This window comes from Peromyscus maniculatus, chromosome 12 (assembly GCF_049852395.1).
Source record: "Peromyscus maniculatus bairdii isolate BWxNUB_F1_BW_parent chromosome 12, HU_Pman_BW_mat_3.1, whole genome shotgun sequence".
In the NCBI taxonomy this organism is placed as follows: domain Eukaryota; kingdom Metazoa; phylum Chordata; class Mammalia; order Rodentia; family Cricetidae; genus Peromyscus; species Peromyscus maniculatus.
Genome location: NC_134863.1, coordinates 8,750,401 through 8,773,776, shown reverse-complemented (window position 1 = coordinate 8,773,776; position 23,376 = coordinate 8,750,401). Strand labels below are relative to the sequence as shown.

The 23,376-nt window shown below is 58.2% G+C and overlaps 1 protein-coding gene across 1 annotated transcript; it reads left to right on the top strand.

Moving 5' to 3' along the window:
• The first annotated feature begins 2,563 nt into the window (after positions 1–2,563).
• On the top strand, positions 2,564–21,313 carry Ephb3 (EPH receptor B3). The gene is made up of 16 exons (XM_006987738.4): positions 2,564–2,780; positions 10,658–10,722; positions 12,009–12,681; positions 15,035–15,190; positions 15,884–16,234; positions 16,347–16,471; positions 16,655–16,814; positions 16,903–17,011; positions 17,355–17,407; positions 18,325–18,447; positions 18,565–18,812; positions 19,256–19,471; positions 19,593–19,742; positions 19,835–20,028; positions 20,125–20,280; positions 20,382–21,313. The coding sequence occupies exons 1-16, from the start codon at positions 2,684–2,686 to the stop codon at positions 20,488–20,490; spliced, it is 2,985 nt and encodes a 994-aa protein (XP_006987800.2). The 5' UTR covers positions 2,564–2,683; the 3' UTR covers positions 20,491–21,313.
• The last annotated feature ends 2,063 nt before the right edge of the window (positions 21,314–23,376 follow it).

Sequence of the window (23,376 nt, the reverse complement as noted above, 5' to 3'; positions counted from 1 at the left end):
ACCACTGCCTCTGCTATCAGACCCAGGAACAAAGGAGCTTGGTGCCTGCCGCCTGGTGGGCTGTTTGTCCAGGGCGAGGCCTCGTCTGGCACAGATGCTGAGCAAACAGGAGTGCCAACCTCGCTACTCTGCCTTTCAATAAGCAAGTCTTTAATTGGGATGTGCTGCCCCTAGGCCACCTGCTGAAAATCCACCCTGGTCAACACCAGCCAGCTTTCCAGGACAGAGAGGGCTACAGAGCAAGCAGTCTCCTCTCTCCACCTCGGGATCTCCAGCCCCACAATTGAGAGCTGGATAAGATGGTTTCCAAGATCCCTTCTGTGGACTAGAGCTTTGCTAGAGGTTTCTGGAAGCTTTTAGAATTTAAGAATGAATCAGGTCTTTGAATAAGGCATTTAGTGCCCACCCCAACCCCAGCTCCATACACCCACACATACCTCAGTCCCTGCTCAGGGAGACAAAGCTTTTTCAAAGCGATATCCTCAGGCTCTGGATTCATGACCTCACCCACCTTGCTGGAGTTTTCCTGAGCTGGAGTCTTGGGGTGCTTCGTGGTCAGGGGAACAAGTCTGTCCATCATGTGTCTGAGGCCATCTTGAACCTCATTCTTTGGCCCAGAAACTAGAGGGTAGGTAAGGAAGGCTCTGAGGGACCGTGGGGTGATGGTTACCCACTTAGGACAGCGAGAGGATGCATGGTGGTCATGACTTCAGAATTCAGTGCACATCAGAACCACCCGTTTGTTATAGTACAGAATTTTGGGCTCCACATTGCAGAAATTCTGAGTCCTTATGTCAGAGGTGGGGAAGGACATCTCAAGGTTCTGTTCTGAACACACGTGGGTGCTCCTGAGGTCTTTGATGAAGTGAAATGGGTGTTTATGCAGCCCTGAGTTCAGCTCCCACCTCTTGTTAGCTGTATGACTTGGGGCAAGCTGCCAGGTCTTGTTACACATCAGTTTGTCTCTGTCTTTTCTTTTTTCTTTCTTCAGTTTTGTCTGTGAAATGAGGCTATAATAACACCTACCTTGAAAAAGTGTGCGCTATTGTTCAGGGTGTTTATTGCACCTTGTAAATGCTCTAAGAAATGAACCGGCGGAAGTCCATTGCGGGAATCTAGAGGTTCCCTTTGATGTTCCTGACGACTGCACCTCTCTCAACCACCTAGTCACAGTGTCTGGCGAACTCTACCCCCTAAATACACTTCAAACTTGTCCTTGTTGGCTCCTCCTCAGAGCTATCACCTAGTCTAAGCCACCATCCCGACCACAACAAAGCCCATTTACGAGCCACCCTTGTCCCTGCCTGCTCATCCTCCTCGGGTCAGCCATGCCAACCAGATAGGGCAAGCCCCCCCTGTTTCAAACTAGCTCTGAGGAAGGCTATATCACGAATCCAAAAAAAAAAAAACATTCTCCGGGCCCCTCCACACCTACTTCACAGCCTCTTTCCACCTGTCTCTGACTCCACACCCAAGCTATTCTGAACTTTCAGATTCTTCGATTCTAGGTCCTAATACAAAGTGCGTGTTCTCTGCCTGGAAATAACGCTTATTACTTATCTTTCATATTGTCACTCGGGTGCCATTTCCTTAGACCTAATGCTAGCTTCGAAAATCTAGGTTCTTTCTCTGCAGGAATGCTTGTTACCCCTCGCTGTGAGCTCTAAACCTACCTCCACCGCTCACATGGCTCCAGGATAACACAAACTTCTCAGCGCTAGCCATTCTTTGACACATTGTGGGTGTCCAAAAGTATTTATTGAACAAATTATCACATCTGAGTGCACGAATAAATAAACCCTTGAGAAGCCCTGGGAGCTGGCTCTGCGGGTGTGGGTAAACCCCACCCCCCAGCTCTTTCCCTACTCGCCAAGGCCTAGGCTGGGTCAGGACGCGCCTGGGAGGAAAAAAGCCGCCGAGTCCCAGGGGTCCGCTAGCCACAGGGGGGCGCCCCCAGCTCATTCTATCCGGTTATCACCTCCTAGGACTCGAGCTGGTTACTAATCGCCAATGGAAGAAAAGGGGCGGGGTTATCCCGCTGACGGACAGTGTGGCTCCGCCCAATCTAATTCATCTTTTCCTTAGCTCCTCCCGCTCCAGGCCCCAAGACGCCGAGGGTGGGCTCGGTGGAAGAGCGGCCAACTGAACTCCAGCAGAGGTGCTCTCGCAGCAGAACCGACTGGCTGGGCGGTCTGTGAGTGGGCGGTCGGCCTCTGGGGGCGTGGCCGGAGTGTTGACGGGCAGGCCGGGAGCCCCGCCCCTCTCGCCCAGAGCGGCCGCTCCAACGCGAGGACCAGCAGAAGTGAGTACGTGAGCGGCGCAGCCAGATCCCGGCTCCTACCTCGGACGGCGCGCGCACCCGGAGCCCGGGATCCGAGCCCGGCCCGCCGTGGACTGTACCCCGAGAACCGCGACCACCCGCGCCCTCTGCCTCCCGAGTCCTCCGGCGTCGAGTCGCGCAGCGCCCCGGATCCTCCTGGACCGGTCCGTCCAGATTCCCGCGGGACCGACCTGCCGGCATCTCCCCGGAGCGCCGGGTTGGGCGACACCTCGGTGACGGAGCCGCCCGTCTGCTTTGCGCCCCCTCCCTGCCGGGATCTCTTGGACTGTGCCCGAGCCTTCTCCTCGGGCGCCCCCAGCCCCGCCGGCGCGGCCCGGCTCGGCCCCCCGAGCGCCCCGGGCTATGGCCCGAGCCCGCCCGCCGCCGGGGCTTCTGCCGCTGCTCGCTCGGCTGCTGCTGCCGCCGCTGCTGCTGTCCGCCGGCTGCTGGGCGCTGGAAGGTGAGCGGCGTCGGGGTCCCGCGCGCTATCGGGGAGCCCCGCCGTGTGGGGGCCGCGGGCTGAGCACCCGTCCAAGGAGGCTCTGCTCTCCAGCCGGCTCCGCAGCCTTCGTGGAGGGAACTGCTGGCAGCTGGGCTCAGCACCGACACCCGAAAGCCGCAGTTCGGCCGTGGGTTTTTGTGGGAATAGCCTACACTCCCAGCAGAGGAACGAGACCCTCGGGGTTTCGCACCTCTGGAAGGCGAGGAAATGTGGGCGACCCAGCAATCAAGGCGGGGGCTGCGGGACTGGGCGCTCGGGCGGGGTGAAGCGGGACTCCCCGGGCTGGGGGGCTCCGCTGGTTGGGAACCCGTTGGAGTTAACTGTGAGCGTGAGTGTGTGCACCCGGCTTTGTCAGGGGATAGCTGTGGGGGTGGAGAGGCGGGGGGCTGTCATTGTTTATGATTTCTCAAGTGCCAGCAACACATGAGGTGTGTGTGTCTGTTGTACACCTTCTCGGACCCGCCCCACCCCCACTTCTAGCAAGACCCTCGGAGGGCTTGGGTTTCCTTTGAACCTCACAAACGAGGGTTTGCCCGGGTAGCTCCCGAGCCGAGTGGCTACAGTCATCTGCGGCGGGAAGAGGTCAGCCTTGTCTGTGGGTTCTGTGAAACCTACTGCTAAGACGCTGCTGCTGCTGCTGCTGCGAAAAGATTGAACTTGAACAAACAAACAGCCCGAGTGTGACTGGCCCAGACAAGAGAGCTCACACTTACGCCACTTGACATGAACCCACAGGGAACACCGGCACAGGTCACTAACACAGTCTGGAGGCGCACACAGTCCCCTGGTGTTACAAAAATTGTGAACCCTTTAAGTGAGGAGCGAAAACCTTCCTTAATGTGTAAAGGGGGGGGGCACAGAATTTGAGGGAAATTGGTATGTAGGCAGTACTTAATGTCTGGTGTCTTGGACAGTCCAGACACTTTTTTAGTTGAGGAACAAAAACATGAACCCTATGTAATATGGTTCCTGCCTTAAATTCACAGTGTGAACTTAAAGGTTGGAAGAAAAAAAAAAATCGCTAAAACAGTTCATAGAGGTTTCTGGTGCTTTGGAATTTCCTCCAGTGGGGACATTGTCCCCTCTTATTTTGGAGCCCACAATGCTGACAGATTTATCCACCTGGGTGGACACATGCAAATTTAGACAGATACACCGAGGTTGCACCCACACTTACACACACTCACCCACATGTGTGTGATAGGATCTCAGGCGTGAGAAACCAGTGTGAGGCTTTGTTGTTGACTGCCTTAAGGGTGTGAGCCAGGGAGCCTATTGAGTTCCCAGGTCTGTGCCGGTCTCCGCTCAGGAGAGGCACCTGCACTCTGGGACATGTACTTAGCAGAGCTGTGTGTCACCTGTCCTACGGCCCCTTTTAAAGTGGAGTGTGGTGGGTGCAGACAGTGGGGTGTGGGCGGGAGTGTGGTTTGGGGAAGATGAGCAAAGGCTACCTGAGGAGGCTTTTCATTCCTCACAATCCTGGTCTCCAGGTCTTCTGGGCCAAGGAGTGACTGAGAGGCCCTTGTGATCAGCTGTGAATGGGAGTCAGAGCTAGTGCCAGGCTGAGGGACTCCAGGCCAGGGAGGGTGCCCCTGGAAAGTGGCGGGGCCTACGAGTGTGGCTTTTCATCATTCTTTCTCAACACCTCAGACCCGGTGTGAGAGAGAAGAAAAGAGACAGAGGGTGCTGAGCAGAGCCAACCCTTAACCTCTACCTGCTTCTCCATGCCTGCCCTCACATGGAAATGGTACCGGCCAGATTGAATTGTTACTATGTGTAAAGGGCTCAGCACAGTTGTGGCTAGCTGTTGTTATTACCATTAGTACCCCAGGGTCTGCTCTTAGGGGAGCAGTGCCCTTACCCTGCTGAAAGGGAGGAATCATGAGACAGGAAAGCTGGACTGGAAAGCTGGGGCGGATCTCCCTGCAGCTCCCGGGGAGGAAAGAGATAGAGAGCGGAGTCCTGCCTAGATGCCAGCTGTCTTCCAGGGCTTGGAGTATGTGATGGGTGGACTTCCCGGTCCCGGAGCCTGTGTCCAGGGAGCAGGGCCTACTGCTGATGATCCATCACCAGCCCCCAAACTTTTCAGGTGGTTTGCCCTGGTGTTTTGGCTCTCGGCGACAGTGCCATTGCATGTAGACTTGGGGGTCTCTGTGAGCTGCCCATGGTGTACCCACAAGTTGCATGCCGCCTGACGCCCGGGTCCTGTTCGCTCTCTGCACACTCGGAGTTTACCGAGATCCCAGGATCTCATCTCAGTTTTCCATTTGGGCCATGAATAAGTGGGAGAGGGGTGTTCAGTGGGGTGAAACAAGCTAAGAATGGGACCTTGGATGGGGCATGGCGTCCGAGCCACAGGTCAGTTGTATGTATCTGAGAAAGCCCCAGCTGGGAGTAAGCCTTTCTGCGAGAAAAGAGAAAGAGTTCCAGCTTGTAGGAGGTGGGGTGGGGACATCCCACTTAGCCATGCTGGTTAAGTCCTCACTGCAGAGGAGCCTGGCCCTGGGGGAGAAGCAGCAGCAAGCCTCCGCCGTCCTCTGAGGTTAGCCGGTGTGACCCTGAGAATGTGGGAACTGCCAGGGGTCACAGCCCGGGATTATCATGGATTGCTCACTACCTCTTTCTCTTGTCTCTGGTATTCCTCCACCCCCGGCCCCCACCCTCAATTCTTGTTTGTCACCAGAGCCTCTGATCTGAGGAGAGACAGCAGCAGGCAGCTAGGGGAGCCAATTTGTTCCTGGCCGCCCTCCCCTCGGCCAGGGCTGCCACTGCTGCGCTGCCTGCCGCTTTGGCCCAGGCAGCTGAGAGCTCAAGCCTGGGTTGTTGTGGGCAAGGCCTCCGCCACTAGCCTTCCACTAATCAAACAGCAGAAGAGGCTGAATCACCAGGCCTGCATAGTTTGAAAATTGTAGACCTGCCTGTTGTGCTGAGTCAAACTGGTTTGTCAGGCTTGGGCAGGGGGGGGGAGGTGGGGGGTGGCAGCTGGGTACCTGATGGGGTGGGAGTGGCCCCTTGGCCCAAGGGCTATCCTAAGGCCAAGTCTCCCATGGCCTTCCGCCTCAGCTCCTGGTCAGGCCACTGGACCAGCATCCTGGGGAGGGATGGAGGCCTCGTGCCAGGGCCAGCTGTCTGTGGTCCAGCCTGGCTGGCAGGGCCAGGGTGGGAACACTGAGGCCCTTGGGCTCTCTGCCCTGTGCTACCCCCCTCCCTCTCAGGTTTATTTAATTATAAATCCCCATGATCTGAGGGAAAGAATGAAAAACAAAGTGTGTTCTCTGCTAGGAGCTGTTCCCCTCCCCACCAGCCCTGATGTGGGGACCAAGGGGCTAGAGCTAAGCATGGGTCAGTGGCCTCAAAACAAAGCAAAGAATGAACAATAACAACAGCACAAACCCCCGACTACAACTACCTGCATCCGTGCACACACACACACACACACACACACACACACACACACCCCTCAGATCTTAGGGCAGGATTCCCCCACACCCCTCCCCTCTCAGGCCACTGCATGCACACAAACAGACGCATGACTGGAATAAGAAACAGGAAACCGTGAGTCCCTGCTTGGGAGCAAGGTAAGGGACTCTCTGGGGACAAGGACAGCTGGGGTAGTTTTCTCTGAGCTGCCACAGACAAGACTTCAGGGCACTCCTTCCTGCCTGGACCCTGTCCTCCTGTGCCCACCCCGCCCCCTGCTTCCCGAGCCTTGAAATATGACCTCCCCTAGCACCTCAGTCTGGGCTCAGGCCAAGGCTCCATGGTTCTGTCTCCTTTCTTGTTTACTGTTTCCTGGGCCCTGCGTGGCACTTGGGTTCCAGGGTGGACTATTCTGAGTGACTCGGAACCTGGAGGTGCTGTGGAGTCTGGCGACTCCACAAAGCTGAATGGGCCCTGCCCTTCACCCGGCCAGGCAGCAAGGCTCTCTCTCTCGGCCTGCGCTCTTGCACTCGTGTGGTCCAACGAGACCCTCAGAGGCAGGCCAGGGCTTCCAGAATGTCCCCATGGTGCCAGCTCTCCAACTTAAGTACCACAGCTCCCGAGCCAAACTGCCGAATGCTGCGTCCCTCCAGGCTTAGTGCCCCTCCACACACTGCCATTTTGCTGCCAGGGAAGTGGCTGGCTGCTTAGTTAGGCAGGGGCTATACCTGGGAGGCCGCACCCAGCCACACCCAGAATCCTCTCAATGCCCCTGCCCCACCCCCTACCTTGTGACCTGACTGACTGACAGACAACTCCTGCTTTAGCGAGGACAACAGGAAGCAGAGCTGGGGTTGCCCGGCCTCTGTGAGAGGCAGGGTGAGAGGTAGCGCCTTCTTCTCCCAGCTCTCAGCTCTCCCTTCACTCTGCTACAGACACCCAAAGAAGAGCATGCTTGCCGCGTGTGTCTGCTGTATGTAGAGCCCCCCAAGTTGTTATACTAACTTCAGTGATTGGTGCTTGTTTTGAGACAGGGTCGCTCTGTGTAGCCCTGACTGTCCTGGAATTCCCCTCTGTAGACCAGGCTGGCCCCCAGCTCTTAGGGATCGATCTTCCTGCCTCTGCCTCCCGAGGGCTGGGATTAAGAGTGTGCGCCACCACCTCCCGCTCATGGTTGATTCTTGTGTCGAATTGCCACGCTCCTTCATGGGGCGGTAGCATGTTTTCCGCGTGACTGTGTAAGAGCGCATTACAGGTCTCTGCAGGGCGGCCAGCGCTTGTGTTGGTACTTTACATGCAGGACTGCGTGTGCCTCGTAGCTGTGGGGTTGGGTGTGTGAAGAGGATGGACTGTTGGACTGGGCGTGCCTGTCCTTAGAAAGGCTGTGTGGCGGAGAGTGGTCTGTCTAGAGCAAGCTGATGCTGTGTGTGAGAAAGATTTGCTGTATGTGGATATCGAAGGAGACTAATCTGTTTGTGCCATAAGCATCTGTGAGTCTGAAAAAGAGAGACTAGCTGTGGGGTGTGTGAGTGTGTGTGTGTGTGTGTGTGTGTGTGTGTGTGTGTGTTCACGGGTGGCTGTGGCTCTCTCTGTGTGTGGTTGTCCACCATATGTGTTGACCTGCCCCTTCTGCGGGCCCAGTAGTGGGAAACGAGTCAGCCACTGAGAACTGGGTACTGCCCGGGCAAACTGTTGTGTTTGTCCACAGGTGAGAGCCACAGAGTTGCCGCCACGGCTACTTGCTGTGGCTGTAGCCTTGTGGAAAATTGGCAGGGTGTTGCATCAAAGCCCCCCTGGCAGATCCTCCGCTTCCCAGTGACTTTTAAGGGCGATATGAGCCCTGTGTCTAGGGGTGGCCCGCCTGTCTTATCTCCCTCCACAGCCACCTGGTGGGGGGTGGGCACGGCGTGGAAGCTGCAGCCAGGAGTATTTGGAGGTTGCTCACGTTGCTCTTTTGTTCTTAGCCCCTGTGTCGTCTTCGCAGCAGAGAAAAGGTCTCCCTCCCGGTACCTTGGGCAGAGGGGTGCTATCATCCTCAGTCAGGCCTTCTGAGGCCAGGGCACTGATACTCAGTCTGCCCTAGACCTCCCTCGGATGCTTGGGGCAGACGGCAAGGCACAAGCCCCTCCTCTCCCCAGAGAAGTAGGGAAACCAGAGCGGCCCGGCCCGCCTCCTCCCCACCGGGGTGACCGGAGCCCGAGCCCTTCCTCAGGCACACAGGCCTGGAAACCCAAGTCCTCTCCTCATTAATGGGAAAAATGTGCCGAGATTGAGCGATGGCCAAAGGCTGATCCCCTCCCTCCCCTCTCCAGAAATTAAACAGAAATGAAGAGCCTCCCTCTCTCCCTCCTCCTGCGCCCGCCTCCAGCCCTCCCCTCTCTCCTCCCCCTCCCCTCCCCTCCTCCCGGAGCCAGCGCGCAGGGCTTGTTTTAAACTGTGGAGGAATCTGGCTGGAGGGGGAGGGGGGCTGAATATTTGGGTTTAAACAGTTCCAGATGGGTTTGGCACAGGCTGAGCAGAAGGAAGTGAGGGAGAAAGAGGAGGGAGGCAGCGCGCGGGAGCAGTGGGAGCCCTTGCCTGCTCCGGCGGGCGGGCGGGCGGACGGGCGGGCGGGCAGCGGCGGGCGGCGGCGGGCAGACAAGCAGGCGGACTGGCCGGCTGCTTGGCTGGGGGAGGGGGTGTGCTTGGCTCTGCGCGGATCGACTGCTCCCAGGGACCAGAGGATTCCAGGCTGCCGGCTGGGGAAGAGGCCGCTTGACGCTCTCCTTCTCCGGGGATGTCTCTTTGGGCCTCCTTGTCTCTTCATCTTACTGTCTGTTGTCGTCCGCTGCCCGGCATCCCCGCTGTCTGGGCCCAGCCTGGCCATCTCCTGGCCCAGCAAAGACCCTGCTCTGCCTTCCTATCTCTGGGCCCCCGCTTTTGCCCATCTCTGCTTCCCCGAAGGACCACCTGCCAGATGTCTGTCTGTTGGTCTGTCTGTCTACCGCGGGAAGCTGGGACAGCTTGCCATGTCAAGACCACCGGCTGTGTAGCGTCCCCCCCCCCCCCCCCCGCCCCCAGCCTGGCTCCCTGCACAGAGCGCCTGCTGCACTCAGCCCCTGGTGCTGCCCATCCACTGGGGTCTCTGCCGGCTTCTGCAGGAACATGTGGGGTTCAGATCTTCTAGGAACCCTCAGCTACCCTACCAAGGATGTGGCATGACAGCCTCTCTCCAAGTTCTGGGCCATCCCTACCCATCAAGCCCAAAGTTGAGGTTGTCTTGGCTCTCGGGCTTCAGGGAAGAAGAAGGGGGGGCGGGGATCCCCTCCCTTTCCTGATATCATGCTAAGTCTGATCCTGGAGTCACGCTGTCTTTAGTTGTTCCGCCAAAGCTCAGAACTGGGCTCTAGGGGTGCAAGTTCCTGTGTGGAACATTCAGGTGTGCCTGCCATGACTGAGCAAGCCAACCCGACAAGAAACGCTGAGTTCAGAGCGGAGAGGCCCGGACCCACGGAGGAAGGCACCTCACCTGACGTGGAGATCCAAGAAAGGTTTCCTGGAGGCAGAAGTTTGGCTGAGACACACAGCCGTTTTCCAAGCTTTGTTAGTTAGTTAGTTAGTTAGTTAGTTAGTTAGTTAGTTAGTTAGTTAGTTAGTTTTTGAGACAGAGTCTCACCATGTACCCTAGACTAAGCTGAAACTCCCCATCCTCCTGGCATGTGCCTCCACGCCTGGCCCTCTGGTCCCTTCAGAGGGGTTTGCTGCTGAATCAGCTGGACCTAGACCTGAGCCATCTTCAGGCCCTGGCTCCAGGTCCTAACTAACAGTTATACAGAATATACCGACTCTGTCTCGGCATCCTTCCACAGAGGGCCGTGAGCCGTGGTTTCTCTGTGGATGTCATGAAGCTTTGAACTAAGTTCTGGGCATCAGTGGTCCCTTTTACCTCAAAGAGCATCCTGGCTTCAGCCCCCACAGGTGGCCGAGTGGGAGGCTGGGAGCAGGCCCCAGCCTGCCAGGGCTCTTCCCTTCCCCAGGGCAGTGTGTGAGGCCCGGCCTTTGTGCTGGGAATGGAGTCAGGGGAGGCCCAGGCTGCAGGGTCTGAAGCCCACAGCCCTTTGTTCCCGGATAAAGGCCCTGCTGGCCCCTTTGTGTGGAGATTAGCCGAGCCTGAGGTGTGTGTGCCCGCCTTTGCTCCAGCCTCGTTAACCCAGGCCCAGGGTCAGAGGCAGACTGCTACCCCTAGCCAGCCAGACTGACACCTTGGGAGTTGTGACGCCTACCCCTGGGAATGACTTCGGGATCTCCTCTGGAGAAAGAGGTGGTCTTTGGAGAGGTTGTGCCTGATGGGAGCTGGTTTCTGACATCCTTTCCTGGGTGACCTCCTCACTCTGACCAGGTTGGCCTCTGACCTTTTCCTTCTGTTGTTTCCCCAGAGACCCTCATGGACACGAAATGGGTGACATCTGAGCTGGCATGGACGTCTCACCCAGAAAGTGGGGTAAGACTTCCCCATCTTCTCTCCTGAGTTTTGGTGCCGTGACACCTCCTCCCTCCCGGGTCCGGCTGTGGGCTGCCCTCTGTCCTCACCTCCTGTGGCATTCCCATTCCCTTCCTTCTGTGTGTCACCTCCACGGCCTCATCCTCTTAGTTTGTGGATGTCTGTGTGTCTCATTCTTCTGTCTGTTGTTCCATCTTTGTCCTGTCACCCTGACCTGGTGGTCCTTCCAAATCCATCCAGACCGCCCCCCTCCTTCCTGGGTCCCCGAAAGAGCGCCGGCTCAGGATGGGGGCTGGGGAGCCGAGCGTGGTGACAGTGCCCTTAAGCACAGAGGCAGGGGGATCTCTGAGTTCTAGGACAGCGTGGTCTACATAGTGAATTCCAGGACAGCCAGGACTACGTAGTGAGAACCTATCTTTAAAAAGAAGAGCCAGGCGGTGATGGCGCATGCCTTTAATCCCAGCACTCGGGAGGCAGAGACAGGAGGATCTCTGTGAGTTCAATGCCAGCCTGGTCTACAGAGCAAGTTCCAAGACAGGCTCCAAAGTTACAGAGAAACTCTGTTTCAAAAAACAAAAACAAAAACAAACAAAAAAAGAGCCAGGAAGCCTGGGCCCAGATCTCTACTACACTGTGTATAATTGACTTTTCTGGGCCTCTTGTTTCTTGATTGCTAAATTCCTACCATTCTGATATCTCTCAGCTGTTAGAATTAACATCCCGAGGTGGCCTTCGTGGCCAGGCTGAGCCCTGGGGCCCTAGGTACAGGCTCTGCAGTGAACAGGCCAACTGTGATTTGGGTCGGTCTGTCTCTGCTATAAGCCTTGGGTTTCTTGTGGGAGTTTTGTGACGATGCAATGTGTTGGTAGTGTTGACAGCCAGTGTTCACCAAATGCTTTCTCTCTGGCAGGCAAGCTTAGCCAAGTTGTCCTGTTTAGTTCCTCCAACCTCATTTAATTCCGGTCAGCCCCACTGTACAGGTGATGAAACTGCGGCCCTCAGATCACACACACATAGGAGTCACCTCGGGCTTCCCAAGGTCTCAGCCCTGTTCTGGGTGTTCTTCATGTGGTTCTGTATTCCCTAGGTATGCTAACTGTCTCTTGGTTTCAGACCAAGAAACTGAGGCACAGAAAGTCTAAGGGACCCAGAAAGCTGGGTTTCGAACCCGTGTTGGCATGCTCAGCCACCCACCACAGCAGCGCCTCTGTGGGGTAAATAAATGCAGCAGCCCCCGACGCTCCGCAAACGGCTCACTCTCTTTTTTTCACTTGGTCCACGCTCAGTGGGAAGAAGTGAGCGGCTACGATGAAGCCATGAACCCCATCCGAACGTACCAGGTGTGTAACGTGCGCGAGTCCAGCCAGAACAACTGGCTTCGCACCGGTTTCATCTGGCGGCGCGAGGTGCAGCGCGTCTACGTGGAGCTCAAGTTCACCGTGCGCGACTGCAACAGCATCCCCAACATCCCCGGCTCCTGCAAGGAGACCTTCAACCTTTTCTACTACGAGGCCGACAGCGACGTGGCGTCGGCCTCCTCGCCCTTCTGGATGGAGAACCCCTATGTGAAAGTGGACACCATCGCACCGGACGAGAGCTTCTCGCGGCTGGATGCCGGTCGGGTCAACACCAAGGTGCGCAGCTTCGGGCCGCTTTCCAAGGCTGGCTTCTACTTGGCTTTCCAGGACCAGGGCGCCTGCATGTCCCTCATCTCGGTGCGCGCCTTCTACAAGAAGTGCGCGTCCACCACCGCGGGCTTCGCCCTCTTCCCCGAGACCCTGACGGGGGCGGAGCCCACGTCGCTGGTCATTGCCCCCGGCACCTGCATCCCTAATGCCGTGGAGGTCTCGGTGCCTCTCAAACTCTACTGCAATGGCGACGGGGAGTGGATGGTGCCCGTCGGCGCCTGCACCTGCGCCACCGGCCATGAGCCGGCTGCCAAGGAGTCCCAGTGCCGCGGTAAGTGGGACCCGAGGAAGGGGAGGGTGGGTGGAGTCTGACCACAGCCAGGCTTCCTATCTGGCCAGATATGGTCTCAGGGGAGACTGGAGGGCAGGAGAGGGAGGAGCTGCGCGTTGTGAAATAAAGGCCATCCTACAAAGAGGGGCGCGGGAAAGAAAAGGAGACTTGAAGAAGAGAAGACGTGGGGGGGGGGTGCACTCCGTGATGGAGCGCTTGCTGGCGTTCACAACGTGCACCAGGCTCTACCTGCGGCCCCCAGCACCGGGGATGGGGGGAGGGGCCCGGGGGGGGGAGGGGCAAGAAAGATGGCGGCTGTAAATGGGAAGAGTAGGGACCTTGTGAATGCTTGACGGCTGAGGCCCGCGAACCTGGACAGACCTTCGAGGCTGCCAGGGGTGCCCTCTTGGTCCTGTCCCCGATGTGTACTTCATGTGGGAGTTCTCGAGGGGCCTCTGCTGTGGGTATCCCTTTGCATGCTCCCTGGGAGGCAGTGTGGATGGTGCAGTAGGTGGAGGCCAAGTCCCTCTAGCCCCCAGGTCTCACTTGAACTGCTTGAGTGAGTCTGTGCAAGCTAGTGAACCATGCTAACCTTGGCTTCCTCATGCCAGAGGGGGCAGGGGTAGAGACTGTTGCCTAAGACTGTAAATGGGGATGAGCAAGTGATGCCCTGTCCGAGGTCCTCATGTCACCATCTGATGGGGCCCACGGGTCCCAGGAGTGTGGAGACGATTGGAGGGACAGGGATTGTTGGAGTCCCTGTTCCCAAGCCAGGCGGAGACTTGCTGAGTCTCGCCGGACCTCGTGATGTCCTGGCCTCCGGCTGTAAAGTCCCCCTGATGAGCCTGTGGAGTGAGTCCAGTTTTCTCCCTGGTTTGCCGACAAGAACGTGGAGTCTCAGGGTGGTTCTGTGGTGCTGACCTTCCAGCCAGGGAATGTGGGAGCTGGCATTCAATCCCCCCCAAGAGCTGAAGCAGGGCAAGGCGTGAGGGTCTTGTCTCTTCTCTCTGCCCTCTTCTCCATGGGACTTGTGATGGTGCCTCCCCGAGTGGGAAATGGCTCTTATCACAGTCCTCTGTGTGAGGAGGGGGCTGGGCCATCAACCTGGCCTGCCTGCCCCGTGAGGCCCCGGTTTGGGGTTGCCCCGCGGGCCCCCTCTGCTTCTCTTTAGGAACCTGCTGGAAACTTCCTCTTCCCAAGTGTAGAAAAGGCGGGTGGGGGTGATGAGCCTGACAGCCTGAAGAAGGGCTAACACTCCGCAGGTCCCTGGCAGGAAGTGCAGGCTGGTTCCCATAGCAACCAGGCTGGCCTGGCCTCTGCCCCCTCCCCCACTGGTTCAAAAGAGCTAGGGTGGAATATCACCTTCATGAGGGGAGATCAAACCCTAAAGAAGAGGACAGCCCCAGCTACAGGCTGGAAAAGCTTAGTGACCCCCTTCCAGAGGTCATCACGTGGATGGACTGACAGGTCACTCTAGCGTGGCCAGGGCGGTCTCCAGTTATGCCCACTGTCCTGTCAATCAACCCTTTCACTCTATAAATATTCTGATTTTTAATAATAAATATTGTGGCCACCCTACCCATGGGGGATGTGCAGAGCCCGTACCACAGGGGCTGAATGTGGTTGGCAGGATTGATGGGAAGGGATTTGCAGTCACCGGCCTCTGGACTGGCTTGGGACAGGTCCCTTGGGAGGCTCTGAGCCTTTGAACTCCAGGCGACCCCAGCTTTCTTTCTGTGTTCTTACCCGTCTTTCCTCCTTTTCTCACTCCTGCCCAGCCCACACCCTGCCCTGCTCCTTGGTGGGTGGGGCAGAGGTTTGCCAGGAGCCGTCTGCAGGGGAGGCCCGACCTCCTGGCTACGGCAGTATCCTTGAGGGTTCTCAAGAATTACTCTCTCCCAGAGTGTTGTTAGGCCAGGCTGGGGGCATCTCAGCAGGGTACAGGGGCATCTCAGCAGGGTACGGGGGCATCTCAGCAGGGTACAGGGGCATCTCAGCAGGGTACAGGGGGGGTGGTCTCTTCCCACCCCCTCCTCTTCCTCTTCTCTCTACTCTGCCTCCATAAGCCAGACTGTCCAGGTGATGATGGGCTGACGTCTTCTAAGGCACACGGTGGGGGGAGGGGAGAGGGGGGGTGGAGAGGAATCTGCTGACGTGGCATTTCTGTGGGGCGAAAGGGCCCTTTGTAGCCTAGCTGGAGTTGGGCAATACAGGCATTGCCCCCATGGTCTGGGAGTTGGAGGGGGGGGGAGCTAAGCCACAGATTGGGAAAGGCCGGGTTCTCTCAGAGGAGGGAAGGCTTGATGTCTGCGGAGAAGGGAGGCAGTGTGTGTTGTCCTCTTCTCTCCTGCAGCCTGTCCCCCTGGGAGTTACAAGGCAAAGCAAGGAGAGGGACCCTGCCTCCCCTGTCCCCCCAACAGCCGAACCACCTCGCCAGCTGCCAGCATCTGCACCTGCCACAATAACTTCTATCGCGCGGACTCGGACTCGGCGGACAGTGCCTGTTCCAGTGCGTGAGCTTCCTCTGCTCTCCCCCTGCAGGGCCGTCCTCCCAGGGCCGGCCTAGAGATCCGGCCTTGGGAGTGAGATAACCCCTCCTTCTAGATGGGGGGAATGAAGTGAGGGGGTTAGATGATGCGCTCCAGATGTCACTGAGGAGGTGATCGCTCTTGAACTCAAACCCGGCTCAGGGCTGGCCCCAGCTACCTGCATTTTAACCCCACCGGCTGCTAGCAGGCGACGGTTAGGGACCTGCCAGCTCATCGCTCCTTAGCCGGTGCACTCTCGGTCCAGCTGTAGTAAGAGGCCTCACAGCCTAAGGACGCGCTGGTCCCCGCTTTCTCCCCTTTGGTATGCAGACACTGTGCCAGGGGCAGCGGACGTGACAGAGCGTGAGATATCACCAGGGACCTTAACATCAAATGTAGAAACAGATAATGACCAAGTAGTGTGCTAAGTGCTGGGCCTAGGACTGATGTTACGGGGTACAGGGATGGAAGAGGACAATCCAGATAGGCTTCTCGAAGGAGGTAACACCACCGTGAGTCCTGAAGGGCGAACAGGAGTCCTGTCTCCCCCGTGAAGAAGGGCAGGAAGATTTTTGTGCTTGGGAAAACAGTGGTAGAATTGAGTGCCCCAGGCAGGGCGGGCACTAAATGTGGTCCTGGGCCCCCAACTCATTTCTCCTTTTACGTCCCCAAAGCTGTGCCTTCTCCTCCCCGGGGCGTGATCTCCAATGTGAATGAGACCTCGCTGGTCCTCGAGTGGAGCGAGCCCCGGGACCTCGGTGGACGGGACGACCTCCTCTATAACGTTATCTGCAAGAAGTGCCATGGGAACTCGGGCACTGGGGGGCCCGCGACCTGTGCGCGCTGTGACGACAACGTGGAGTTTGAGCCTCGGCAGCTGGGCCTGACCGAGCGCCGGGTCCACATCAGCCACCTGCTGGCCCACACCCGCTACACCTTTGAGGTTCAGGCCGTCAATGGCGTCTCCGGCAAAAGCCCTCTGCCACCCCGCTATGCGGCTGTGAATATCACCACCAACCAGGCCGGTGAGAAGGGGACCTGGGTCGTCTCGCCCTCGACACAGAGGCTCTGTGGGAACTGACATGTAGGAAGGCTGCCTGGGCCCAGGGGTCCTCAGTGTCCTTTTCTCTTCGCCAGCCCCATCCGAAGTACCTACGCTCCACTTACACAGCAGCTCGGGGAGCAGCCTGACCCTGTCCTGGGCACCCCCAGAGCGGCCTAATGGGGTCATCTTGGACTATGAGATGAAGTACTTTGAGAAGGTAAGAGGCTCGAGGGGCCGGAGGAGGAGGCTTGGGGCGAAACCAAAACGAGACTACACCCAGATAGTGTTAGCGGCCTTTGGGAGCCGAGCCTCGGCACCGGGCAAGCCTGCCGATGGACGAGGGTCAGCTGGCTCCAAGACCTCCCTGAAGATGCCTCCCTCCCTTCTCACGGCTTTGCAGAGTAAAGGCATTGCCTCCACGGTCACCAGCCAGAAGAACTCCGTACAGCTGGATGGGCTGCAGCCCGACGCCCGCTATGTGGTTCAGGTCCGGGCTCGCACCGTGGCGGGTTATGGCCAGTATAGCCGCCCGGCCGAGTTTGAGACCACGAGCGAAAGAGGTATTACCCCTCTCCCGCTGCGAGCCAACCCCCGCCCCAGCTCACATCCCTCTCATCCCTTCACTCACTGCCCACCCTTGATCTCCAGGCTCAGGTGCCCAGCAGCTTCAAGAGCAGCTTCCCCTTATTGTGGGCTCCACGGTCGCCGGGTTCGTCTTCATGGTGGTTGTCGTGGTCATCGCCCTCGTCTGCCTCAGGTACTGGCAGGCCCCGGCCGCCCCACGGACTGACTCAGGCGCCCTTTACTTGAGCGGTATAGAGCTCCCTGACTGCACCCCTCAGCCGCCCCCTCCCTTCACAGCCGCGGCCATCCTGGGCCCAGGCTTTCCTTGCCAGAGAAGGCCCATTCCAACCCACCCATCTTCCTCTGTGCTGTTCCCGGCCTCCAGAGACTTCAGCCCCTACCCAGAGACCTGGGATATGACCGCCAGCCAGGGGTTCCCACTCCCATCCCCTCGCCTTCTCTGTGGGCGCCAGGGTCCCCTGCACAGAGACAGCCATAGCCCTTGGCCTTAGGCCTTCTCCACTCTGCCCCTGCAGGAAGCAGCGCCATGGCCCTGACGCAGAGTACACGGAGAAACTGCAGCAGTACAGTGAGTGTCTTGTGGCTCTGTCCCCCTCCTGTAGGCCTAGAGACCACTCTCCACTCCAGCTCCCTTCCTCTGACTGGCTGCCATTTCCTGACCCCTCCCTCATTCTAGGTCCCCTGGGCTCTCCCTTGCTAGCTACCCCCAGTCTGAGGTGTAACCGCTGTCCCAAAGACAGTACGTCCCGTGGGAACAGGCTGTCTCGCACGCAGGAAGCAATTAGGTGTTAATTCCTGTGGCAAAGGACAGTCAGGGTTCAAAGCGGAAGGCTTCCTGGAGGAAGTGGCAGGGTGAACAGGGTCTACGTGGTGGGGAGGAGGGCATTCCTGGCTCAAGGAGCCTCTGGAAGGAAGTGAAGGGTGCGCAGTGCCCGGCTGTGTGCCCGGCTGCGGGGGTGGTGAGAAGACTGGACTGGCAGCTGTGTGGATGCCAGGCTGGGTGAGAAGTGTGGCCAGCCCTTTGGAGGGTCCCACACAGCAGGCAGAGTTTGGACCTGACTCCACCGCAGGTATTGGGGAAGGCTGTCAGTTGAGGAGGGAGACAGTGAAGGTATTGTTCCAGGACGACGCAGGGCAGCCGGGTGGGAAAAAGTGCGGAGGCAGAGGGCCCAGCTGGGAGGCCGTTGCAGTGAAGGCCTGGACCAGGCTGGGCAGTGGGGAGGCGGGAGGGGAAGGATGACCTGGAGAGAAGTCTGAGCGTGATGAGAGATGAGGGAGAAAGACAAGAAGAGGAATCCTGGGCGTCTAGCTCATGTGGTTCCTCAGCATTCTCGTGGGGGAAGGGCAGGATGGCCGGGCCTGGCTCCGGGGCTGGGGCCGGCTCAGCAGGGAGGCTGTCAAGACTGCACCCAACAGGGCTGGCCCGTGCTGTGCCATGCCGCGGCGGGAAGTCCATGCTCCTATGCCCACCTCTTTCCCCTGCAGTTGCTCCTGGGATGAAAGTTTACATTGACCCCTTCACCTATGAGGATCCCAATGAGGCTGTGCGAGAATTCGCCAAGGAGATCGATGTGTCCTGTGTCAAGATCGAGGAGGTGATTGGAGCTGGTGAGTAACCTGGAAACCGTGGCCGGTCGTGCGAGGCGGCCTTGGAGGAGGAGATGGGTGAACCGCCGCCGGGAAGACCCCAGAAATGCGTGTGACCCGGGTGCCTGTGCTCTGCAGGGGAATTTGGGGAAGTGTGCCGGGGTCGGCTGAAACTGCCTGGCCGTCGGGAGGTGTTTGTGGCCATCAAGACGCTGAAGGTGGGATACACTGAGAGGCAGCGGCGGGACTTCCTAAGTGAAGCTTCCATCATGGGTCAGTTTGACCATCCCAATATAATCCGTCTAGAGGGTGTGGTCACCAAAAGTCGTCCAGTTATGATCCTCACTGAGTTCATGGAGAACTGTGCCTTGGACTCCTTCCTTCGGGTAAGAGCCGCTTCAGTCCTCTTTCCCCAGACAGCCAGGTCAGGCCAGTTATTCCCCACCGTCAAGTCAGAGACCCTGTTCAAAGTCCACACATGTTTAGAGGTAGCGTGGTCTAGGAAAATAGCTGGCCTTCACATGCCAGCTCTGCTGCTCTTAACTGCCTGTGTGATCTCGATCCAGCAAACACTTACCTTTCCTAATCTCAGCTGCCTTAGTTATACAATGAGGTTGGTAATGCACACTAGATCCTCAGAGAGACCACTGGGTTGTTGTAGACAAGCTGCATGACATATAGTAGGTCTGCTAACAACGGTCTCTGTTTAGCACGTTCTGGACACCACGGCAAAGCATGTTCTCAGAGGGCTTAGAGAAAAACAGGCAGGCCGGCCAGGGGCCTTTGGGGAGACAGCAGGGTCCCCTCTGAGCCTGCCTCTCGCCTCCAGCTCAATGATGGGCAGTTCACAGTCATCCAGCTGGTGGGCATGCTGCGGGGCATTGCTGCTGGCATGAAGTACTTGTCCGAGATGAACTATGTGCACCGTGACCTCGCTGCCCGCAACATCCTCGTCAACAGCAACTTGGTCTGCAAAGTGTCTGACTTTGGCCTCTCCCGCTTCCTGGAGGATGACCCCTCAGACCCCACCTACACCAGCTCCCTGGTACAGGAAGCCCCGACTGGGAGGGACTGGAGGGCGGGCGGGCGGGGCTGGCCAGGCAGGGGCTCAAGGCTGGGGGTCAGCCTCGAGTTCCAAGGTGAAGGGCATATCCCTCCATCACCAGGGAGGGAAGATCCCTATCCGCTGGACCGCCCCAGAGGCCATAGCCTACCGGAAGTTCACCTCTGCCAGCGACGTCTGGAGCTATGGCATCGTCATGTGGGAGGTCATGAGCTACGGAGAACGGCCCTACTGGGACATGAGTAACCAGGATGTGAGTAGAGCTGAGGGGGAGTGCTGGGTTGGGGGGAGTTGGCAGGGTGTGGAGGGGCGCTCGCTCATTTCCGACTCCTTGCCGTTACCCAGGTCATCAATGCTGTCGAGCAGGACTATCGGCTGCCACCCCCCATGGACTGCCCCACTGCCCTACACCAGCTCATGCTGGACTGTTGGGTGCGGGACCGGAACCTCAGACCCAAGTTCTCCCAAATCGTCAACACACTCGACAAGCTCATCCGCAATGCTGCCAGCCTCAAGGTCATCGCCAGTGCCCCCTCTGGGTCAGTGTCCCAACAGCGCCCACAGACTGGCAACCCTAACCCCGCTTGCTCCCTAGCTCCCTGGATGTACCAGGTCACACTCTCTTTTGTCCACAGCCTGTCACAGCCCCTCCTGGACCGCACAGTCCCGGATTACACTACCTTCACCACGGTGGGGGACTGGCTAGATGCCATCAAGATGGGAAGGTATAAGGAGAGCTTTGTCAGCGCGGGCTTCTCATCCTTTGACCTGGTGGCCCAGATGACTGCAGAGTAAGTGTACCCCCGAGGGGCCGGGACTGGGCAGGTGCTCTGGCTGAGCCCAGGGGAGCAGGCCACAGGGAAGGGACCGACTGCTGCTTTTGTGTCTCTAGAGATCTGCTAAGGATTGGGGTCACTTTGGCGGGCCACCAGAAGAAGATCCTCAGCAGCATCCAGGACATGAGACTGCAGATGAGCCAGACGCTGCCTGTGCAGGTCTGACACTCGGCTCCGACCGGGGGGGAGGGAGTGTCCCCCCCCACCCAGGACTGCACAAGGATTCTGACCAGCCCGCTGGACTTTCGGATGTCTGGCCTTTGGCTGCGGCCCAGAAGATGGAAGTTTTGGAGAGGACACTTGCTGTGACTTCTCCAGGCCCGTGCTCCCTCCCAGGAAGCGTGCCCCAAACCTCTTCATATTGAAGATGGATTAGAAGAGGGGGTGATGACCCCCTCCCCAGATGCCTCGGGGCCCGGGCCTTCCTGCTCTCCAGCGGGGAATCGTCACAACTCAGATTTGGCTGCGCTTCAGTAGTGGAGGTCCTGGTAGGGTTTGGGTGGGGGTGAGCCTGGGTTACTCAGGCCCCAGCCCTGGCAGGGGTCTGCCCCCACCAGGTAAGCAGAGAGGATTCCCTCCCCCCGGAAGTGGAGGAGGGGACTCTGGGAACGGGGAAGTACGGAGCCCCGTCCTGAAGCCAGCTGGTACCTCCAGTTTGCACAGGGACTTTTTGGGGGCTGAGGGTCCTGCCCTACCCCTGCCCTTGGTGCTGTTGTAAAAGGGCAGGCAGGAGCAGGCTGAGGAGCAGCCCTCGCCTCCCAGAGACGGACTCACAGAGCCAGAGATGTGTGTGTGTGTACGTGTGTGCGTGTGTGTGTGTGTGTGTGTGTGTGTGCGCGCGTGTGCGTGTGTGTGAGTGGGGGGGTATGTATGTGTGTGTGTTGTGCACATGCTTGCCTGCACAGAGAGCATGAGTGTGTACAAGCTTGGCCCTGTGCCCTACAGTGGGGTCAGCTGGGCAGACAGCGAAATAAAGGCAATAAGATGACTCTTGCCCCTTCTCATTCCTCCTCCCAAAGTAGGGCTCCTTGATCCCTCCTGTTAGTGATCCCTGGTTGCTAGACCTCCACAACTTCCTGGAGTCTCTTTTGTAGTTCAGCCCCATCCCTTTGAGCATCCAACAGACTTGTCAGAAGTGGCGCGTGAACCGAGGCAAACCGAGTTCTTTGCTTCTGTGACAGACAGCCTCTTGAGTCTCCATGGTGTTCTGCCGAGTCCCTGAGGGAGAGCAAGGGGTCAGTTCCCTGGGTCCCCTGACCAAGTATAAGAGGAGTCATTTACAGACAGAAAACCAGGGACGGTCCTCTTCACTAAGCACTTAGTGTGTCCGCGTCTTATTTCAGCTCAGTAACCCAGGCAGGAGGAGAGGGAGATGTTCAGTAACTTGACCAGTCCCCAGCCAGCAGAAGAGGCAGAGGCTGGGATTCCCACAGCATGCCTGCACACAGGAAAGGCTTGGGAGACACCTAACAAGGGCCAGGAAGAGGTCAAGAAAGCCTCTGGAATCAAAGGAAAACTTGGGGGGGGGGGGCGAATGCCAGGACATGGCAATGAGTAAGGGGCGTGGTTTCTGGTAATGGAATGGGTTTGGCTAAGTAAGTGTATATGCCCTGCCTCAGTTTCCCTCAGTAGTGGTGGGAGAGGGTATGAGTGCAGGGGAGGACATCCACACAAAGAAATCCCGGTCCCTTCGTCAACGAATAGAAGTGGGTAGGGTACAATAGATGCGATCCTCTCACAGTAAATGTAGGCGCTCCCTAGAACAGGTTTCTGAGGTATCTGCAAATCCTAACTTAAGAGTTTCCCTCACAGGGAGGCCTGGAAGCATGGGCACACACATGTGGTTCAAGTGTGGAGACCTCAGACTCAGGGTTCATTGCCTCCAGGCAGGGCAAGGGTTCCTACCGGAAATCTAGGTGGGAGCAGGGGAGCTGCAGGCCTGGAAGGTGTTGGCTGAGGTCTTAAAAGGCAGCTGATATGGGGCTTGGAGGGTTGCTGGCTCCTCCTGGGTCCCTTCACCCCCGGCTGGCAGTACAGGCCTCTCAAGACTGCCGCGGGGCCCCACGCTGTTGGCATTCTGTACCCAGAGACCCGCGGTGGATCCTCAGCTTGAGGGGGACACAGCCACAACATGGGTCCTCAGCAGCCCCTGGGCTCCGGGGAAGGGGGACGGGCAGGGCCACCTCGGTCATCCTCCCAAGCTGACAACAGTACGAGGTGTGACAGGACTGCAGGAGAGGCTTTGTGGGCCTGGGTGGCTTCCACACACTCGGAGCAGCATTCCCTTGCTGAGGGCTCACAGGTCCCGTGTCAGCTTCCTACTCTTCTCCAGGGGCTCTGGATCAGTGAGGGGTCTGTGGCCCATGTCTCCCCGGGGTAAAGTTTCCACTGTCCCACCCCACAGTGCTGACTGGGGGCTCCACCCACAGAGGGAGGCCAGGATCTCGAGGGCCAACTTGAGCCTAAGCCCAGGGGTCCAGCCCAGTGTGCTGGGCGTATCTCTCATCAGGGTGCAGAGGTCTCCCTCCCCCTCCCACCCCCACCCCCCACCCCCCGCACTCAACCTCGCCACGTCAGGGGACACAGACAGGTACTCAAGCCCATTCCATTACCCACACACCACTGTGTTACCCATTTTCAAGTCCGCAGTCTGTCCACCCTCCTCCCCACCCCCAGCCCCCGCCGGCCCCGACCAGGGCTTCCCGGGACTCCGAAATGATGAGGGGAGGGGCCTACATTCCTGCCAGTGGACGCAGCCAACTGGTGTTTTGTCCAGAGGGCTGGGATGTGTTCAGACCCTAGAACCTCCAGAGCAAGGTTACTAGGAGAAGCAGAGCCTTGGCAGAGGAATAGAGAGCACCCCAGGAGGGGTCTAGCTCCCCTGCAGGCAGATAAGGAGTGGGGCATGGAGTTTTTAGTCTGTCTAGTCTTCGTTAATTACACACTCTTGGAGCAGAAGGTTAGCTCTCCCGAGTCAATGATTTCACAGGGAAGCCAGTGGGGGAAGGGCCCTTTGCCGCGGAGGCCAGGTGCTGAGTAAGAACCTGGAAG